This window comes from Ursus maritimus, unplaced genomic scaffold (assembly GCF_017311325.1).
Source record: "Ursus maritimus isolate PB19 unplaced genomic scaffold, ASM1731132v1 scaffold_2, whole genome shotgun sequence".
NCBI lineage: Eukaryota > Metazoa > Chordata > Mammalia > Carnivora > Ursidae > Ursus > Ursus maritimus.
The window spans coordinates 54,237,020-54,259,335 of NW_024424452.1; the positions used below are offsets into that span (position 1 = coordinate 54,237,020).

At 36.5% G+C, this 22,316-nt stretch overlaps 1 protein-coding gene across 1 annotated transcript in view; it reads left to right on the forward strand.

Annotated features, from left to right (window-relative positions):
* USH2A (usherin) overlaps positions 1-22,316 on the forward strand; it is a 676,781-nt gene that overhangs the window by 129,505 nt on the left and 524,960 nt on the right. The window contains exons 11-13 of the mRNA XM_040636016.1: positions 1,925-2,120; positions 5,520-6,161; positions 18,564-18,747. Of these exons, the coding sequence (XP_040491950.1) occupies positions 1,925-2,120; positions 5,520-6,161; positions 18,564-18,747 (1,022 nt within the window). The remainder of the gene's footprint in view (positions 1-1,924; positions 2,121-5,519; positions 6,162-18,563; positions 18,748-22,316) is intronic.

Consider the following 22,316-nt stretch of genomic DNA (forward strand, 5'->3'; position numbering starts at 1 on the left):
GAAGCTGGGAGTGCCTGGGTGGCTCAGTTCGTTAAGCATCTGACTCTTGATTTTGGCTCAGGTCATGATCTCAGGGTTCTGGAACAGAGCCCTGGGTCAGGCTCCATGTTCAGCGGGGAGTCTGCTTGAGGATTCTCTCTCTCCCTCTCCCTCTGCCCCTCTATGAGCATGCTCTCTCTCTCTCTCTAAAATAAAAATAAGTAAATACTAAAAAAAATAAATGAAACTGAGCTGTACAGATGTAATTTGTATTTTCAGGTGAATTTTGAGAACCTGATTACAATGAAAACTTTTCATAAAACTACAAAGCATTTTTCACTGACTTTTAAGCCACATTTTAAGGTATAACTCATTTAAAGACAGTATAATTTATATGTGTTATACAAACTTTTAGGTTAAGAAAATGGTAGTAAAACCATGTTATCTTATTAGCAGCAAAGTGTATAATCAGAGACCTAGTAGATTTTCATGATTATATATAACACATACCCACCAATAAATGCCACTTATTTTTGCAGATCAAATCAAATCTCTGTCTTGAGTAATGATCTGGATTATATGGGACTGGATAAGAGTCCAGTGGATAAGAGTGGGGGGCGGAGACGTAGCTGAGTACAAAGATCATTCATAATCTTTGCATATCTTTATGTATCTTTGATATCGAGGGTCATTATTAATCTACAATTACACCTGGTGCGTGTATACACTTCTGTTTTTCAGAGTATTCAACATTTTTATATAAATCATTTTACCCTCGTAAGTAATGACTCCAGTGTATTCCCTATATCACAGATGAGGAAGAATGAAGCAGTGTTAGATTTCTTAAAATTCCTTAATTAAAAAACCCTTGTCTACATCTTTGTAACTGAGTGTACCTGCAATGAAAGGTAAATCAGACATGGCTTCCCTGGTTGATAAACCTGCCAACAATTGTGGAGAGCTGGATTCAGTTCATGTGAAGGGAAATTGGGGAGAAATGCCAGTGACTTTATAAGAGATTTGATTTGATGTCTACACTGGCATCTCTTTTTCAAGTCCTGAGTTATTTTTAAATTTCTCATATTAGTTTCACATTTTATATGCATATGTTCCCTTCTGAAAAGTTTAGGCTCTTGATTATCTTTTTTTAACCAACATAGTATTATTTATGTATATAGTAGATAAGCATTATATATTTTGTGTATTTCATTCTCAAACAGGAGCTTGAAGAAGAAAAATACTCCTTTTCTCAGCTGTTATTTTACTTGACAGTGCTCTGAAACAAAGAACTATTTTTTACCACAATATAAATCAGCTAAATATACTTAATGTGACTACGTCATGTTACAAATGAACCATAAATATGCTGAAATATTCCTAAAAGCAGAATTGTGTGTGTGTTGCTGTTGTTGTTTTTTTAAAGTTATCAGGGTCTGTATCAGTAGGCACAAATGGTTCTATTAACAAGGAACTTTATTTTAAACATTGTTAAGACATTGACAGGATGATATTACTATAGAAAGGTCTGTCCTTAATTTAAGCACCACGTATCAAGCAAGTTTGGGTCAATGAGATAGTAGATGAGGGGAACAAAAAACAGAGAGGAAAAATTGCAAGACTAAATTAACTGCCGGCTCTTTTCTATTTTCAATCTCCACAGGACTATATTTTGATTTCTTTCTATGGTGCTTAGTGCTTAATTCCACGTTTCCCTTTTAGTCCCATGCTACTGACTTCTCTGGGGTTTATTTTCATTCAGTTCTATATATTCACCCTGCCGAAGCTTCCCATGTTTTGTGTCAGGAGGAAACATACCTTATTACCTTCTTGTCTGTTTAAAGTTTTTTTCTTTTTTTCCTCCCTCCCTCCCTGTCTTGTACCTAATGAGCAAATTATCTAAAAATAGATACGTTCATCATTCTACAAAATGTTGTCTCTCCTCTAGATTGGAGGCCAGTGTAATTGTAAGAGACATGTGTCTGGCAGACAGTGCAATCAGTGCCAAACTGGATTCTACAATCTACGAGAGTCGGATCCTGATGGCTGCAGCCCCTGTAACTGCAGCACCTCTGGGACAGTGGATGGAGACATTACCTGTCACCAAAATTCAGGCCAGTGCAAGTGCAAAGCAAATGTTATTGGTATGTGTAATGCAAAAGTTTACAGTCACATCTCTATTACCATCTGGAATAAAATTCTCTATTTGATTTCTTAACTGAAGAGTAAAACAAATTTCCTTGCTCAAGGCAGGCTGGAAAAAAAAAACAATTTGGATGAAATTAACTGTCTAAAAATGATTAAATTAATAATTCTATCAAACTACGGCTTGAAGCTTAGTTTAATCAACCCTTTAGAAGTTTCTTTATTTTGTAGATGCCTTAGTTCACATGGTCCCATACTAATAAGTCATAGAAAAAATATAATTTGCTTACTGCATAGATGTTTCTTTTTGAAAATTAGCACTTTTTCAAAATGTTTTACACTTAATGAGTTCTAAGCAAATCATTTTCATGCTAGTTTTCTTAATAGACCAAAATAAATGGATTTTTTTCAAAATATTCTGTGCTACAGGGTCCTTTGTGATAAATCTTTCCATTTTTTTCTATTATATTTCTTTGAACTGTTCCTATGAAATGCAAAATAAGTCAACATAATTCCACAGATCATGTATATTGGTAGGGTTAGTTATAAAGGGCCACATAATTTTAATTTTGTAATTCAGTGTCAAGCTGATTATAATAAACAGCTACCTTCAGTGTTATTTATCATTTTTTTATACAAGAACTGCTTTTTTGTTTGTTACTCCCACAGGTATTTTTCAGAAGTTAGATTTGATTATAGCAATTTATTACATCCAGCATTTTCGAGGGGAACCACAACCACAGAAGGACAAAATTTATCAAGTGCCCAAAATGCACTATGTACATAATGCACTTTGAAATGTTGATATATGAGAATATTATGAGAGGAAAGTTTCCTGATGAAGTGAGTCTTGTATTTTAACTGAACATGTCTTGGTTCACATAGGAAGTTTAAAAAAGACCTTTACCTTTCTATTGTCATTCAAGACACCAAGTCTTCCGTGGTTTTTCTAACACTAACCTGAACCTTATAATAATGAAAACATGCCTGGCAGTCACACACACACATAAAAATGCATACAAACATGTACACATACAGATGAACATATTCAGAATAACATTTTCATTTCTGCGCTGTAAGTCTAAAGGTAATTCTTTTATCTTTTCTATAGGTAGAATACATACCTCATTTTATATAAGTCAGCCAGACAAGCATTTCATTTTACTTTACTAAAAAAGAATATGGACATGGTTAATGATATGACACAAGATTTCTCTAGTTTAAAGAAAGATTACATCAAAATCTTCAATATAACTTGCCCTTAAACATTTCAAGCATACAAAAACTAGCTTTTTGGGGAAAAAAATGAGCAACTTGTAAAGAGCAGCATATCTTTTTATAAGTGCTATCTGTGATGCTAAATGAATTCCAAGACCTTTGAATTCAATCTGTGTGTCATCCTTTGTTCTTTAATATGATATATATTTTAAATTCATGATCTGAAAACAGAATTTAAGGACAGACCTTTAAAGACAATGAAATGTTTATTTTTCTATAACAATGAAATCTTTCCTGTGATGGTTAGATCCAGAGCTTAAGAAAAGGGGGAAAATCAAAATTTGCTCTTTATTTAAACTGTTATGACTTCCCTGTCATTTATGTGTCTTACTGACCCAGCTAGTTTTCTGTAGAAAAATACAAATAGATATATTTTTGAGGATAAAATCATCATTTTGATATTCTTATTTCTAGAGTTATTTCTGCACATGCAGCATTTTTAATAAAAACATAAACTTGATATGTGTACATATAGGTTTCTTTTCCTAATGGGATTAGCAAATACCCTTATTCAATTTTACCTTGTTAATATAAAAAAAGCCAAAAATACCAGGGTATGTTGTGTTCGTTACGGAAAGCAAACTGTTAGAGTTAGCAAAACTGTTAAATCTTACTAATGATTCTATCACCAGTAAAATACATTAGCACCAATAATTTTATTAAAGTAGGTCATTCATCTAGAATAAAAAGGGAGAAGAATGTGAATTAAATGCCAAGTGTGCTAACTCGCCTGCTCTTGTTAACACCGAATGTGATGCCCTGTAGGCCTTCCTGAGTATCGTTAGGAATAGATTGCCTGTCAGGAATATGTATGGCATATTCAAATAAGCACTGCGCATATTTTTAAAACTGATATGATATGAATCCATGTAGACCAATTTTAATAGTTCAAAATGAGTCATAATTCTTGTTAACAATACAGTTATTTTTAAAATTTGCAGCAATAGTGGTCCTTTTTTATTTTCCTTATTGAAATTAAATGATATGCCTTAGGTGAGTCATTCATCACTGTTAAAGAACTTGCCTTCCATTGGAGTTCTTGAATTTTTATCCATATATATACATATATATTATGCATTTCCTTCCCGCTTAAGAAATGCTTTTCTACATATGAGTTCCTGAGTGTGTTTTTGACTGTTATTTTAGGACTAATTTTTTTTTATTGCGATCATAGCTTGAAATAAATGTTTCCATTGATTCAACCCCACATAGTCAGTTATTTAAACTCCCAGGTGTGTGGAAACTATCTAAGGGAAGTATTTTGCAACTCAGCCTTTGCTATTCAAAATTTTTTGTTTTACTCTCTTTCCTTTTAATACTCTCCCTGAAACTAACCTAAGTTGTCAGAGATTTAAGTTTAGGTGATAAAATATTTTTCTCTGTTTGTGAAATGTATATATGCACTCCTTTAAATAGAAGTACTGTAACAGCAGAATTTACTTAGTGTTTAAAGAGGAATGTCCTGAATCACACAATATGACAAGCGATGTGATTGCTTTATGAGCCAAGGAGAGCATAATTTATATTAATTGAAAATAATAAAATATATGACCATATAAAAGCATTGAAACAAAAATTGCTCTGGATAAGTTTTATTTATATTAATTATTTAAAGGTGTGATATTCAGAAGCATATATACTGTTATACAAAAATAGCTATCAGTTCAATATGTTGTTAAACATTGTAGTATCATCTGATTTCTAGGAAAATAAGTAATGTGTAATTCTTCAGTGTAGCTTTGAAAATTTACTTCATTGTCTATTCTTTTACATGAACATTTTGTTAACATAAAATAATTAAGAATAATAGTTTTAGTATTTGTTAAAGAGGAAAAGAGCTCCAGTATGTATAACAGAAGCAACATTTCCAGTAAGCATTTCTCTATATGTTAAGTAATAAAATTTCATAAAGCACGTTACAGAAATAAAACTACACATGACTGCCAAAAGAACTATTGTTATGTATTTTGAGTATATGCCCAGGCCTCTATGGCATTACCTGGGAGAAAACACTTAACATTTTGTGTCTGCATTTAATGTTGCTAGGAGCATTGTTTGTCTTGAAAGCGCGAGTAGAATCTTTTCACATTTTCACTTTTTTAAACACATTTTATCTTCAGGGCTTAGATGTGATCATTGCAATTTTGGATTTAAATTTCTCCGAAGTTTTAACGATGATGGATGTGAGCCCTGCCAGTGCAACCTCCATGGCTCAGTGAACAAACTCTGCAATCCTCTTTCTGGGCAGTGCGAGTGCAAGAAAGAAGCCAAAGGACTTCAGTGTGACACCTGCAGAGAACACTTTTACGGGTTGGACATCACCAGTTGTAAGGCCTGTGACTGTGACATGGCTGGATCCCTCTCTGGGACCGTCTGTGATGCTAAGACAGGGCAGTGTATCTGCAAGCCCAGTGTTGGAGGGAGACAGTGCAATGAATGTTTGGAAGGATACTTCTACCTCCAGCAAAATAATTCTTTCCTCTGTCTGCCTTGTAACTGTGATAAGACTGGGACAGTAAATGGCTCTCTGCTGTGTGACAAATCAACAGGACAGTGTCCTTGCAAATTAGGAGTAACAGGTCTTCACTGTAATCAGTGTGCACCTCACAGGTACAATTTGACCAGTGGCAATTTTCAAGGCTGCCAGATGTGTGAGTGTGACTCCTTGGGGACATTACCTGGGACCATTTGTGACCCAATCAGTGGTCAGTGCCTGTGTTTGCCTAATCGGCAAGGAAGAAAGTGTAATCAGTGTCAACCAGGTAAGAGAGAAATGTGTTATGTGTTCTGTGCACAGTCATTTTCATTATACCATTTTGGATGATTCCTCTTTGTTTTGGGGTTGGGACTCCTAAAAAATCTACTTTGAACAACATTGTTGTATTTATATTATCAACGAATGCAGATATAACTATTTAATATGTTCAAGATTATTTGGTGTATCTGTGTTGCTATATTTGGGATGACCCTTTAGAGGAACCCCAGCCAGTCAGACATTTTATAATTGAGACTAACTAATACTTAACTTCTCAACTTGAAGTAACTCCCCTTCTAATAACAGAGCAAAGTCTAAACTAGTAAAGGCAAGAATAAATTTTGCTTCCCAGAGAAAGGAAAACTTGGGTTAATTATCTATACCATGCCAAATATTCAGATGAGGAACTGATTTTCTGAATAAAGCTGACCAAATGTTTTTTACTAAATGGGCTATATGGTCTAGCATCATATAAGAGCATCTAGAATTATTTTTAAATGCCATCAAATTAGCAAAATAGACTACTGTTTAGTCTCACTATACCCATCTTTTTGTGTGTTTGCCAACCGGGAGAAAGATGGACCCTATCCCCGGCTTGCTTCTTGCCCTTATCTGATCTAACTGAACTATATACTTTCTTTATAATAAAATCATCATAATGTCATGATGAATATACATGTTTATTAGGTGTTTAACAGCTGTGCTGATTGTTTTTCTGTCTATGTAACCAGCTCTGAGTTATCTGAGCCTGTGTGAAGGAGCATAGTGCCAAGCAAAAGGGATATTTGCTTGTCAGAAATGGGTAGGACAGAAGTCCTTTTTGCCATGACAAGGAATTGAGTTTAGGATTGAGCCATACCTTTCCTTTCACATTGCAGGACAAGTAAATCCAAAGAGATGGATGGGATGGAGTTGATGAAGAGTTCATTCTTTTTGAGATATATGTATCAGAAAATAATTTGAACTGGCTTCAACATAAATGGGGGCTGTATTATCACTGGCTGTCCCACAAAACCTGATATGGAGCAATGCAATCAGGACTCAGGAACTAGAAATCTCCCATTGATACGTATCCATTAATTCAACTATTTCCATATATTTTCTCTCTCTCTCTCTCTCTCTCTCTCTCTCACTCTGTCTTGAGAAAGACACACTCTCCTTCTCCCTACCTCTCTGCATGGTTAAATGTCTATCCCATTACTGTTCTAGCAATAGGGAGACTGATTAGTTAATTTGTGGTTACGATTCCAAGAAGGAAATTCTAATTGACTCAGTTTTGTTAGGGTGGCTATGTCTGAGCCAATTCACTATGGCCAGGAGTATCAGGATCATATAAAAACATGACTTTTGGGGACCACTATTTAAGTAGGAGCAAGGTGGTAAGTATCCCAGAAAACAGGATGATTACTGAGGGCTGTGCAGGTGACTTACATGACTGCTATAATATATTGCACTCTTTTGGCTTCAGAATCATCTTTCCAAATTTGCAATCACTTTTTTTTTAATATCCAAAGATGATACTTTTTCTCTTTTAATATTTATTAATATATCTAATTTTGGAAACAAGGCACTCAGTCTCCTGCACAAATAACCATGATTTATATATCCTTCTTTCTAAATAAACCAGCCAAAGCTAATAGATCAGATGTTATATCCTTTTGAGTGATTATCTGTTGCGAAGCTTATTGAGTGTTTTGTTCTGACCTAGGATATAGCTTTGCATCAGAACTGGAGATCAACTAGCTCAAATTAGAATGGGAGGATCAGGGTTTTGGATCCCCCTGTGAGTTGATAAATTCAGTAGAAGAAAAAAGAAACAGATTTCTTGTGTATAGTTCTTTTTTTTTTCTTGAGTATATTTCTATTGGAGGGTTTTGATTCCTAGAAATATTGAAGAGATTCCTACAAAAGGCATCTAAGAGATGCCTTTAATTCCTAATTAAAGGCAAATTTTTCAAGAAAGGAAATATAATCAAAGCATATGATATGATAGAGCTGTGAAATAGAGTTATATAGTCATATAGTCAATCTCTGAATATTGATTTAACCAAATAAAGGGATTATTGAGGAGGCATATAAAAAGCTGAATACTCATCCTCTGTTGTAGAAAGACACTAATCTAAATTTTCAAGGTTGAGATGGGACAATATATGGATGTTATAGAGAAATACAGAAATAAAAGCCAGATGAAGGTGGACAGGGAGATTCCTGGGAGAAGGACAGAGCAATGGACTGCTGTTATATGCAGTGAGCCTTTAGATTCTATTTGATTTTTAAAACTATCTACATATACATTTTGATAAAAATACAAATTAAATTTAAATTAAAATACTGGAAAGTCATACTCAATCTTTTTCTTCCCCTTGATGGTCTCCTCTGTCTCCCTCTGGCCTCTTTCTTTTTGGAATTTATCTCGGATAGCACTGGTTTTCAAGAAGAGTAATATCTTAGTGGCTATTTGCCTAAGCACAGTTGTCACAAAACCTCTCCAAAGGTTCATGGCAAATTGTCCTCCCTTTTAAGGAAAATATAGAATGGGAATCATACCTATTAATGAAAATAATTAGCATATTTAAAGCATTCTTGTATTTAACTTATTTGTGTAGTTGGTTATTTCCCTTGTTAGAGTTTCAATATCTTGAGAGCAAGGATTATTTTATTCAGCTTGCATAGCCACAATACTAATGTAATTCCTTGTACATTGCATGCACTCAGTAAGTGGTTTAATTGAACACACTGAGAAATAATCAGGAGTTTTTTTTTTTTTTTTTTTTAAAGATTTTATTTATTTATGTGACAGAGAGACAGCCAGCGAGAGAGGGGACACAGCAGGGGGAGTGGGAGAGGAAGAAGCAGGCTCATAGCAGAGGAGCCCGATGTGGGACTCGATCCCGGTACGCCGGGATCACGCCCTGAGCCGAAGGCAGACGCTTTAACGACTGCGCTACCCAGGCGCCCCATAATCAGGAGTTTTAAGAAGAGTATCTGTGTTAGGGTTCTCCAGAGAGACAGAACCAATAGGAGATGTGTATATCCATCAGCTGTACTCAGAGTTTCCTTCACATATTTCCTTTGTTGGATCCCATTTCCCAAATCCTATGTGTTCTTTTTTCTTATTTTATATGTGTATTTGATAGAGAACACACTCTAGTAGCTTGTGAGAAAGAGTATAGGCAAGAAAGTAATTTTTTTAGAATTTTGAATGCCTGCAAATAACTTTATTCCACACTCATAACTTTGAAATTTTATCATTATATAGAATCATTTTCACTCAAAAAATTATTTCATCGTTATCTTCCTGCAGAGCCAATTAGATTCTTTTCTCCCCTTCCTCCTTTCCTTCCTTCCTTCCTTCCTTCCTTCCTTCCTTCCTTCCTTCCTTCCTTCCTTCCTCCTGCCCTCCCCTCCCCTCCCCGCTCCTCCCCAGCTCTGCTCCTCTCCTCTTTCTTACATTCCAGAAGCTTCTACTATTTCTATAACCCTCATTTCTGACAATTTCATGATGATGTGCTTTTGTTAAATAATTTTTCTGAGCACTCAGTGGGCCCTTTTTGTCTGTAGATTAGTGTTCTTGTATTCTGGGAAAACCTATAAAACACCTTTACAACAACATCTAGACTAGTATTTGACCAAACAACTGACACTAAGCCTACTCAAGTTGACACATGAAACCAACCATCACAGGCACCCTTATATAGAATCCCTGCATTCAGTAGCACTTGTCCCTGCATCTGATGAACCCAGGCACTCTCTGGTTTAAGTTCTAAAGAGAAAACTCATTGTCTTCTCTCAAAACACAAGAGGGAAAATCTTCTGGTTGGAGAGGATTAACTATTCCTCACACCTGACTTCAGAAACCTCTGGAATCTTCAATTCCACACCTTTCTTTCTAGACTTATACTACCTGAATCGAGCAGCTTACTGTTGGCCTCTCCACTGCAAGTGCTTAGCTTATACTTGTGGACATCTGCCATTGACTTTCAGTTCCTCTTCTTTCTCTTATTTCATTTTTGGGGATTTCAGAAGGGAAAAATTGCTCAACTCTCCTTAGCTGAAATGTTGTCCCAGTAGTTTCTGGGTCATAATCTTTCCAGCTAAATCCTTGCAGCTCTCCTCTGATTCCCCTCTGTTTCTACAGCCCTTGTCTCTCTTATCAAAATCAGTCTTGATGCTTTTACATTCAAATAAACCTAGAACTGGTCCACTTTTTACCACCCCACTCACCCATTTTCATCTTTCTTCTGGACTAGCTGACAAACCTCCTAAACTTCCTTTCTCCTCTTTACTCTTCTACAGTCGTTTCCTAATGTGCCACCAAGGGAATGCTGTTCAAACTTTAGTCAGACTGTATCCCTCCATCTTCCACTGCCTTCCCATCCTTGTAGGTAAAAAACATGGCACACATGAACCGTAACCCCCATGACCTTTCTCTCACCTCATTTTAAGGAGTCTTTGGATCATTTGTTCCTTTCCAGCCTACAGGTCTAACTGCTGTTCCTCACATTGTTCAGTGCCCTGTCCTGGGCACATAGGGCAGTGTCTCCCTAGTGGATACTCTATCTGTGTTTCCTGAAGTAATAAATAATTACATGTAAAAATTACCCCAGGGGTGGGGCACCTGGGTGGTGCAGTCAATTAAGCATCTGACTCTTGATTTTGGCTCAGGTCATGATCTCAGGGTTGTGAGATCAAACCCCACCATGGGCCCTGTGCTGGTTGTGGAGCCTGCTTCAGATTCTCTCTCTCCCTCTCCCTCTGCTCCTCCCCCCACTTGTACTCTCCCTCTCTCTCTCTCAAAAAAAAAAAAAAAAAAAAGAAATTACCCCAGTGACATTCTCTTCTATTTAGGCACAGGCACGGTGCAACTCTGAGTGCTCCTTTGATGACATATAGAAAGGATGTGGTTTTTACCCTGCCAGGGAGGAAAGAAAACAGTGGTGTAAAGACCTAATGGATTTTTTTTTGACAAAACAAGGTATTCTGTACACATAGGTGTAGCATATGGAAAGGTCAAAATGTGTTTGTGGACCTTTTTTTTGGTCTTACACTTTAGCTTCAGAAACTACTTTGAATTTTGTTTTCTGGTTTTATTGTCTCTTACTGTGAAATTTACATTGAAAAAAAGAACCCTTATCCTGAAGTATCTTTATCATAAGCAGATGTTTCACAGTAGCCAGCTCTGCAGTATGCACAATAAAAGACACCGCTGCCATCGGAACCTTTCTTTCTACTTCTTTAAGCACATCTGAGAGACCTAGATCATATAGCACAGGGGAGAAGCTCCACACGATGTGTGTGAGTAGCGGGGCATGGAGGGAGAAGCGTGGGGCAGGGCAGGAGGGATGAACTCACAAGCCTCTGGACTTCAGCTTGCCTTTTTCATCTGTGGCTGTAAATATTACTGGCCCCTACTAGACTATTGCCCAGAGATTCTTGTCCCACTTTCTTAAAAAACATTATTAAGGAAGGTGCATATAATGAAACCTCATGTATTATTAACCTAACCTTACTATGAATGTACAAGGAATATGCTTAATTCAACTAAAATTTATAGGCAATTTGTTAAAGCAGCAGTGCACATTAGAAGGTACATTAGAGCCACATTGGTTTTAATATGCCATTCAATAACTTGAACAGAGGTTAAAAATGCTGCTTAACCTCCATTAAGTATTTTAAAAATGCTTTAATTTAAAATTATTTGGAGTGTGTGTACATATATGAATGTACACATACCCACACTAATAAATATAGCACTAAATATGTTTTCCCAGTTCGTTTTTTCAGTGCTGGATGACCTCGTAACGTTCAGCAGCAAGCACTTAATCAGAGGCTAGGCTGAGAAATGCAGGGAACGATGTCAAGGCATCCTGAGCCAGTGACCCACCCTTGTCCTTGAGAACCAGAGGCAGAGAGGGTTTATTGAGAACTCTGCAGCTCCAGAATAAAATAAAGGCTAATTTATAATGAAAACAGCTTCGCATGACATATTTTGTGCTAATAGGACAATTCCTCATGCTTCCTCTGATATTTACTTTTGGTTTTGTTTTATAATTCATACAGACTATTAGAAAGTAAAACAAAGTATCTTGTTTCATTAAGAAGCATATCATATTTGTTAAGTAAGGAGGTCCTAAACCAGAATTGCATGCAAGACTCTGCCAATGGAATTGGAATTAGATGGCTGGTATTCCCTTAAAAATCAGTGCATCCAAGTTGGGATCTGGTTATGCCACATATCCTAGTGTTTGATGAAACAGCTTTGCAGATTAACATGTTTTCCACAGAAAGACCTGAGCCTCAGAATGAGAGCCTCTTCCTTGATAAACCACCAGGAAAGAATCTTGTCATAAGCAATATGGACTATAATCCCAGGCACATCTGTGGGGGAAAAAGTACATTGACAAATCATTATTTAAATTGTAATTTAAGGAAAATCCCACTTTCCTAGAAAATTGCCTCATAAAAATGGCAATGATGATAATAGGTAATATTTACTGAATGTCTGCTCTTTGCCAGGCCCTGGAATAGGGTTTTATCTGAAAAGTCCCATTGAATATGCACAATATTTATATGCTGGAAGGACCAGTACTTTCCCACTTACAGTAGGGGAAATGGATTCTAATTAAGTAGAAGATCCATTTATAAATACAGGTCCAACTGACCTCAGAGTCTGCACTCTGAAAGAGTAAAACATTTTTCTGAATAACGCAATATTTGTCATAATCATTCACTCAATGAGTATTTGAGGGTGAGTTAAAAGAGATACTCTTACAAGTGTTTGTAGCCTCCCCCACCCTGAAGCTCATCCCCACCGTGATTCTAGCTGATTGCTTTAGGTCCCGGGGTATCTCTGTTGTGTAGAATCTGAGGAATAGTTATAAAATGAAAATTAACAGAATTCTGAGAGGCTACTGTGATCTGATAATGAAGAGTTGAACTGAGTTGTCTAGAAATGGAATGATCTCCATGGACTAAGTGGAAGAAATTTTGGGGATGGTGGCAATGGCATGGGAGAGAAACTTTAGAGCATATAGTTGATAACCACTGAGACTGAGAAAAATGGGAACAAAGAATATAAAAGTGTTTCTGTGGATTGTGACTACACATATCTATGCGTTATAATTTCTAAGACGTAATCACAGCTGTCATTGTTTATATTCATTGTTGTTACCGAATTTGATTTTTTAAAGAATATGCATTTGGAGGCCCGTCATGGATATTCCCATAAATAGGAAAACTAGGTTTTATAAAACAGAAAAGTCCAATAGGATGTTTTCCCTTATGTGAGATTGCTATTATATTCTTGGTTCTAAGAACAGTAGGCATAGTTTTGGACTGACATTTTCTTTCTGAAGTTCTTTTCCATCTGCCGATATGGAGAAGATTACATTTTATTTTTATTTTTCTTATCTTTTAAAGATTTTATTTATTTATTTGACAGAGAGAGCACACACAAGCAGGGGGAGCTGCAGAGGGAGAGGGAGAGGCAGATTCCCTGCTGAGCAAGGAGCCAGGCAGATGCAGGACCCTATTCCAGGACCCCTTCCAGGACCCCAGGATCATGACCTGAGCTGAAGGAGGATGCTTAACTGACTGAGCCACCCAGGCGTCCCCAAAGATTACATTTTATTTTATTTTATTTTATTTTATTTTATTTTATTTTATTTTTTAAAGATTATTTATTTATTTATGTGACAGAGAGACAGCCAGCGAGAGAGGGAACACAGCAGAGGAGTGGGAGAGGAAGAAGCAGGCTCCCAGTGGGAGGAGCCCGATGTGGGACTTGATCCGGGAACGCCGGGATCACGCCCTGAGCCGAAGGCAGACGCCTAACGACTGCGCTACCCAGGCGCTCCCAAAGATTACATTTTAAATATGTTGTTCCCGATTCATATACATTCCCTGCTATCCTTCCTGATAGGCTAGGCCACTCTGACCAATCATTCTATGACTCGTGGATTCATCTTTACTATGTTCTTTTAAAGTGCTAAAGAGATCATCTCATTTTTTAAGGAGTAACAGATATCCAACAGGACAGGCAGCTACCCACCTACCCATCTAGCCATCTACCCATTTCATTCACATACCCATTTTTTCAGTAAACATGTGTTGAATACATTACTATGTACCAGGGGCTATGCTGGTGTAAGATATGCAATCATAAATATATTAAGGCATTTGCTTTAGTAGGAGAAATGGACCTGTATGTAAATATAACACAGTGTGACAAGTGCAATATTAGAAATGTCCAATATAGAGAAGTAATAAAGTGAAGGAATTGATTTATTCTTGAAGAATGGGGGATATGGAAGAGTTAGTTGAGAATATGATTCCTGACCCGAATTTTTAAAGTAAACAGGAGTTGGTAAAGTAATCAAGGAGAGTACAGCAATCCAGGAAGAAGGAATAGGAGCAAAAACTTTAAAACATATCTAAAATAATTGAAAAGAGTTTTTAAAAATTTTTAAATAAGAAAAATTGTACCTTGTGATGAGTAATATTAATATTTATGCAGTTATTGACATATGATCAGCTCTATGAATAATAATTTTAGCATGATTTTCATATAAAATTACCAAATTGAAGAAAGTTATTATTGTTTTAATTTGAAAATTAGTATCACTTATTGTAGTTCATCCTGAAAATATTGACTTTTAAAATCATTACTAAAAGAGTCTTGTTGCCTGGTATTGGTAAGCCACAATTTTCTCCCTAGACTCTTCTCTTAGTATTATGTCCATTCTCTGGCTTAAGGTGAGAATCATTTCTTCTAAATGGCTTATAATTAGTGCTTAGCCTCAGCTCTGCCCTCCTTTTCTGAATAAGGCCTAGGGGTTAAACTTGTTTTCTTTCTCCCATTTCAAGACCTTGGCCAAGCCTGGTTGTTCATGGTCCTCAGGAGGGACATTGCTAGGAAATGGGCTCTTCTTTTATGCCCAGGACAGTGCTGTGCTGAGCAAATAGCCACTACAGGAGATAATACCAGCTGCCTTGCTAATAACTTTAAACTCTAAGGATTCTGCAAGTCTTCTCCTGGATAAAGCAACATTATTTTATAATATGGGTGACTTTTTGCTTTAACTGCAAAACACATTGTTTTCCCCATTAGACTTGTCTTGCTTGGGACCAGGGGTTCACTGAAATAAAACTGGGGAAAATAACAAACTTTATAGTGGGCTGATCAGTGCTATATATGTATGAACTCTCAGCACTACATAATGTGAGGTAATAGCATTGTCTTAATGACTGTGCTTCAGAATGTGGTACGAAATCATTCATGGAGAGAAATCTCAAAAAGATCAGTTAAAATGTTATGGACCTGAAGATGTGGAACATGGTGTGGAGCTAATGGAAGGAGATCAGAAATGTATTGAGTGAAAGAAAATTAAGGTCAGTTATCTTTAAGCTGCACTCTGGAGTTGAAGTTTAAGTAGGAGGGAAGGGAAAATGTTGTTTTCTATAGTTGGAAGTCATAAAAGGAGAGGTAATGGTCTAGAATTAGGCACATTCAGGTAAGGCAAGAAGTAATCACTGAGCAGGAAGGTACCTGAGTCATCCTAATTAGAACTGCTTAAAAATAGGACAACTAAAATACTGGTGGGATTAACCTTTATAGTCACGCTCCAGAGAGGAGGAGGGGAATTAACCCCAAGACAAGTTCCAATGCAGGATTTTCCTTGAAGACCTACCTTCAAGTTGAAGGCTCCCTATTTTTTTGTTTTTGTTTTCTCATTTTTGTTCTTCTCTGCTTATATCTCTGATTTTTCTATGGCATTTTTTTATTTTCTAAAACTTGGGCAACCCAGTTGTCGGTACCAAAATATACCCCCCTTGTCTTTACGTATTTATCTAATAAATGATTTCTTGTAAAAATCATCTGTAATTGTTCTAGATTTCTCCATGGCTTGAAGCTATTGCAATAAGTAGAAATTAATTCTACTTCTAAGTATCTGTGCTAATGGGTAATTTATCCAAATTGGAGAGCTGTTAGTACATCCATCATCAGGAATTTAAGGATCTAGGTACCTTCACAGGAAGAAAAATGCATAGAATTGCAGCCACAGTGGTCTTGAATTCAAAATAAAAGCCTTTGAAGTGTGTGACTTTGATTGTATGATGAATCAGGTATGAGAATATATATTAATTTGCATAACTATATTTCTGGAAACACATATAAGGCAAATTGCTGTCAGTGGATGCAAAGAAACAAATGACATAATCTAGTTGTCAATTACTCTTAAAAATGAAAAGATCAGTCACTTCTTTCCAACAGATTGGAATGGCACTGATTTTGAGTTTCTTCCTTTTCTTTGAGCACAATCTTTTTCTATTTGACTATTTCTGAAACTTTCTAAGAGAGAAAATTCTGGGCCAGGGAGAAGAAAAACAAATTGTTGATGGTTATGAAAGAATGGCTTGTTTTCAACCAGAGCATCAAATGAGATTTATAATATATTCCAATTACATTTTGTTTCTCCCTATAGCATAGTAATACACAATGGATTCACTTTGTGTTCATGTTATTTCTCTCTTTCAGTATCAGTGATATATACCTAAATTAGTGATTATGACAATTGTACAGATCATTTTCATTTGTCAGGACTTTATTCATTAGAATCTTTCTGCAATACCTCTTCCCCTTGTTTCGATAAAATTCTTTGTAACATTATGCATGTGCTTGTGTGTGTATAAATGTGTAGATGCATGTGTATGCACAAACACACATACCACACAGGACCAAGAACCATTTCTCCCTCATAGACCTGCTTCATCATTCTAATGTCTAATGCCTTTCTAATTTTATAGCTGTTGGTTATACGTAATTTTAAGTAAACTGAAAATATTTTTGAATCATATTTCTAATTCTTCTGCTATAAGAAACAAATATGGGTTTTATAATTAACCTAAATTCTGTGGGTTTTTAAATATAATACTTATGGAAATCAATGCCTACTTATAATTTGATGCATTTGTGTGAATTCATCAAATGTTTAAGGGGTGCCTACTTTGTGACAAACACCGTACTGGGTGCTGGGTGGTGAATTCATCAGACAAGGTTCCTGCCTTCATGGAGGTTACAGTCTGGTGAAAATGTTAATTATAAATTTCATGAGCACTCTGAAGGAAATAAACAAGATGCTATGAAACTGGAACAGGCATGTTTAAACTGGCCTATGGTAGGTTACTCAAGGAAGTCACAAGACCTGATGTGCATAGGGGTGAGCTAAGCAGAAAGGATGGGTCAAAATAATTTCAGCAGACAGACATGCCAGGGAAAAGGTGTGTAGGAATCAAGAACGGGACGAAGTATGACTGGAGCAGACTGAGTTGGGGATGAGCAGTGAAATGAAGCTGAAGGTAGAGGTGGGACCTGCCAGTGGGACTGGAGCTTGGGTTATGGATTTGGATTTTTATTCCCCGAAGGGAATAGGAAGTCATCAAACAACTTTCAGTAGAGGAGTGAGGTGTTCAAACTACACTCTGAAAAACGTTGTTCCAGCTACACTATGAAAAAATAGATTGGAGGGGGACAAGAGGGATACCATGAGATGAGATGGCCTCTGTAGTTGAGATGCCTATGTGTGAATCTGCTATTTATTGACTCTATTATTTTAGGAAAGTTTGTTAACCTTCCAACCTTCAGTGTTGTCATATATATAATGAACATAATATCTGAATTAATAACATTGCTGTGAGGAGTGAGATAACGAATATAAGGCTCTTACCATTGCCTCTGGTCCTTAGCGTTAATTATAGTAAACTTGGTGGTGACTGTGAGTAGGGAGATGGTGGTGGGGATGGAGAGTAGAAACTTCAAAATTCTTAGAAGGCAGTGTCCATAGGACTTGGTGATTAGCTAGAAGTAGGGGTGGAGGAATGTGAAGGACTCAAGGGTTGCCAGTTTTAGCAAACCACAGAATGCTCAGTTAAATTTACATTTTAGATAATCATAAACTTTTAATATAAGCCAATATCACAGACTTTTATGAAAAAACTCATTGTTTATTAGAAATTAAAATTTAACTGGCCATCTTTTATTTTGGTCTGGTTACCTTCCCAAAGATGTCACAGTGTTGTGGGTTGAGCAGTTGAATAAACAGTGGTCCTATTTGCTGGAATGGAGATATTAGAGGAGGACTGGTTTTTAGTGGAAAGATCATGAAGTAGGTTTTAAGTGCACTGAATTTTAGTTGTCTGGGAGACACCCAGGTAGAATGTAAATTATTTACTCAGACTATTTTTGGTTGTAACTGACACACTAGCTAAGAACAGCTATAACACATATGTATTGAGCATTGGGAAGTGCCATGATAGCGTTCTGGGTTTTGGTGTAATCAAAACACTATCTTTTAAAAGAAAAGACTGGATGGGAAGTATATATAAAAACTTTTCATTTCTTTATTTCCAGGTTTTTATATTTCTCCAGGCAATGCCCCTGGCTGCCTGCCATGTTCATGCCATATAACAGGTGCAGTTCATCACATCTGTGATAGCCTAACTGGTCAGTGCATTTGCCAAGACTCTTCCATTGCTGGGCAAAGTTGTGACCATTGTAGAGACCTTTATTTTGGATTTGATCCTCAGACTGGAAGGTAAATATTTTTAATAATACTTAAATATTTGTATTGAATTATATTTGTAATTACCTTATCTCCTAACAACGTTTTTTTTTTTGTCAGTGTTTTTTGTAAAAAGCAATATTTTCTGTCCTCCCTCATTTGTTGATGTATTTTTGACTCTTTGATGTCTGTATTTGTTGAACATAATAGTGGTCTTTGAATATTTCCTGGAGTTCCAATGCATAGGTTGTTGTATGTTGATAGATGTCCCTAGTATTAAGGTCTGGGAATATTTAACTAGATAAAATCCTTTTCCCTCAAAGAACTTATAATTTGGATGGAGAAAGGTAAAGAGATATCCATAGAAGTAAATGTGTGCACATGTACACGCACACACACACGCACGTGCACGCACACACATACAATATGGGGCTGGGATACACAGTGTATGTATATAGAACCTTTACATGGTCCCTGAATTTATTGCTTATTTATTTATTAATTTACTACATCCATTTATGCTGTCCTTGCCTTTCTAATTTACATTTAAAGACCAGTAGGAAAAAAAAGAGAAAAAATAAAATAAATCAAGACCAGCAGATTAAAACATATTTTTGTATCAAGTGATATGATTTTTTCGTTAGTGTGTAAAGTACATTTTGAAAATAAATTACCCACTTTTCAAAGTTACACGGTCTTTAATGTTCTACTTCTCATTGCCTGTATATCTGCGGGCATTTATTTTCATGCGTGTGTGCTCATTGTTACCTTTTTGAACATGTGCTGGAATGCCAATTCCATGTTTGTTTTTTCAGTCTGGTCAGATTGGAAGTTTGTCTAGGGTTGGGACTATATCCATGAATTCTTTGGCATTCTATCCCCAAGGAATAGTATTATGTTCTGTATACACCAATCAAAGCTGTTTCTCAATATGTGTGTGTGTGTTTATAAATATAATTGCTAATTAGTCAAGGGTTTGAGATTATCTGGGCTCTTTTCAACTCATTGTCCCCTGCTGCCTGCCTTTTGGCTGTTACACTCTTCATTAACACCTTGATTAGAGTGTGGACAGGGTGACAGGGTAAATTATTGAAAAAGAGCTCAAAACTAGTGCATTTGGCTTTCTACTAAAATCCAATGTGATTTAAAATCTTTCACATGATATTTAAAATATTTATTAAAACAATTCTTCCTCTTATTACATATCTTTTTTTTTTTTAAGTCCATACTGTTCTGCTGCTATTACTGTTGCAAGGAATTTCTGAGAGCATTACTACTCCTTTCTACAGATACTAAATCACTCTGAATGAGTATAGAAACATGGTGGAGTAGATGTTAAATAAAAAGTATTGCCAGGATTTTGATAGTAAAATTGGAGCCAGTTCTTGTACATACTATCTTCACCATGTACTTTTTATTGAAAGACCATCTAACAAATTCCCCAGTTGGAATTCTTAGGTTGATTTGTTTCACTCCTGGATACTTCTAGCTTTAGGTTTCTTGCATTTTCCATAGTCTTCCTGACAATATTTAATTACCTGAGAAAAATATTCTCACAATCTACTTTCCTCCTTGGAATACTCATCCCCGTCTATGGTGTTTTGTGCCAATCTCTTACCCATTTCTTTTCTACTGATCCCTCTTGTTATTCTTCCCAGTGTTACCACTAAAACCCCTTATTAATGGCCAGGAGATTTTTAATGGTCTCAGCTTTTTCACTTAACTCTATTTAAGTGAATCTGATTCCTTCATTACACTACTCATCTTTTCTTAAAAGTTCTTAGATTCAGGCTGACCTTTACCCTATTCTGCTTCCCTCTAGTTTATCTACCCATCCCACTCCCCACCCAAGTCAAATTCAGGATCAAGAATTACTTACAGAATAGTGTTCTATCACCTATCACTCTGCAGTAGGACTCACTAACACTGGTATTGGACTCCCTGGATTAAAAGCTGGGTTTAAATGTTAACTTAAATTGATGAGGAATGGGGAGAGCCAAAAAAAAAAAAGGTATAAACTACATTATCAGAAGGTGCTGAGGTAGAAATCAAGTAGGCAGAACTCAGTAAAATAAAAGGGATGAGTGCAAGTTGGAGTCTAGGAGGGAGACAGAGTGTGAAAAACCAGGGAGATTCTAAAGAGCAAAAGATCCAGGGTAAATATGGATTCAAAGCAAAAAGGTTCATGACAAATTTTATATAAATATAATTATGTATCTTTACATATTAGCTGATGCCTAATTATATGGAGTCAGATTAGGAACTACCCTTCAAAAATTACAAATTGTCCTCTGAAATGATACCACATTTCTTTCATCTTCATTGTTCTTATCTTCAGACTTCCAAGTTTCCATTCACTGAAGACTTTATCAGAGGGATGCTCTTTCTTCCCCTCACCTCTCATTCATTTAATTCCCATTCCAGCAACCATTTTTCATGAACATAACTGGGTCTTTTGTTTGTCTTTTGATCACTTGGAACTTCTCTACTTCTTACATCTTCCTAATCCCAGAAATGCTACTCTGAGAACACATCACATCTTTCCAATCCTCTTGTCTCCAAATTCCCTCATAATTGGCTCCCAACTTCTCTCAAACCCCTTGTCCATTACCCCTACCTAATGCTCTTGATCAGCCCCATTCCTAACTTTCTCATCTTCTGCTCCTGGTCTGGGGCAAAACCACCTTTATCCTGACTCTCTTCAGTAATCTGAGTGCTATTAAGAGCTCTCCTTTCTGCTGTACTGTGGGTCAGCTTCAGGGATGATGACCCTGATCCTGCCCTGAGCCTGCGAAAACTTGAAGACCAAGTGTCTGTGCTGATTGGAACTACTACCATGCATTTACTTCTCATCCCCTTGCTTTCTCTTCCCCTTTAAACTATTGCCAGTCTCTTCAAGCCCCTATCCTTGCAGCTAATCTTGCCCTCTGCTTCATAGACCAAACAGAGAGAACCAGACATAAGAATTTCCAGATTATCTTCTCTCCAGCTCCAATTTGTCTGCATTGTCACATGTTCCCAATTTTAAATCTAGTCAGAAGAAAGCAACACACAATTTTTAATGACATCTTGCCTGTTATTGGTGTGTCCCTCCACCATTTTTCTCTCCTTGCTCCCCTCTCTGTGTCCCTTTTACAACTCCTTCTTCCTCCCTCTGAACTTTGCTCCATCAAATCCTCCCCTTATTTTAACTTAAATCTCTCCCCACTGGCTATGTCATAGCTATCTACAAATATGCTCTTCATCGCCATCCTAAAACCTCTTCTTTTGACTCTGCCCTGTCCTGTGAGCCCTGGAAGTTGATCTCTACTCTCTCACTATTCAATCACTTACTAACATTTACAAAGAGTAGTCTTTTTCTTCTACCTTTTCCTGACTTCTCGTTCATTCCTCAGTCACCATATTTAATGCAAGTGTTAGCAGAACTTGCAAAGTGTGGACAGCCAAAAACTAGTTAGATGACTCTTAAAACACTCATCCAAATCAAAGAAAAGAAGATAGCCAGATAAAGTACAAAAAAATAGGTTAAGGAAAAGATAAGCTTAGAGAGAGGGGTTTCACGGGAGGGAGAAAGCCGGGGTAAGTAGTGCCTCTCAGTGAGA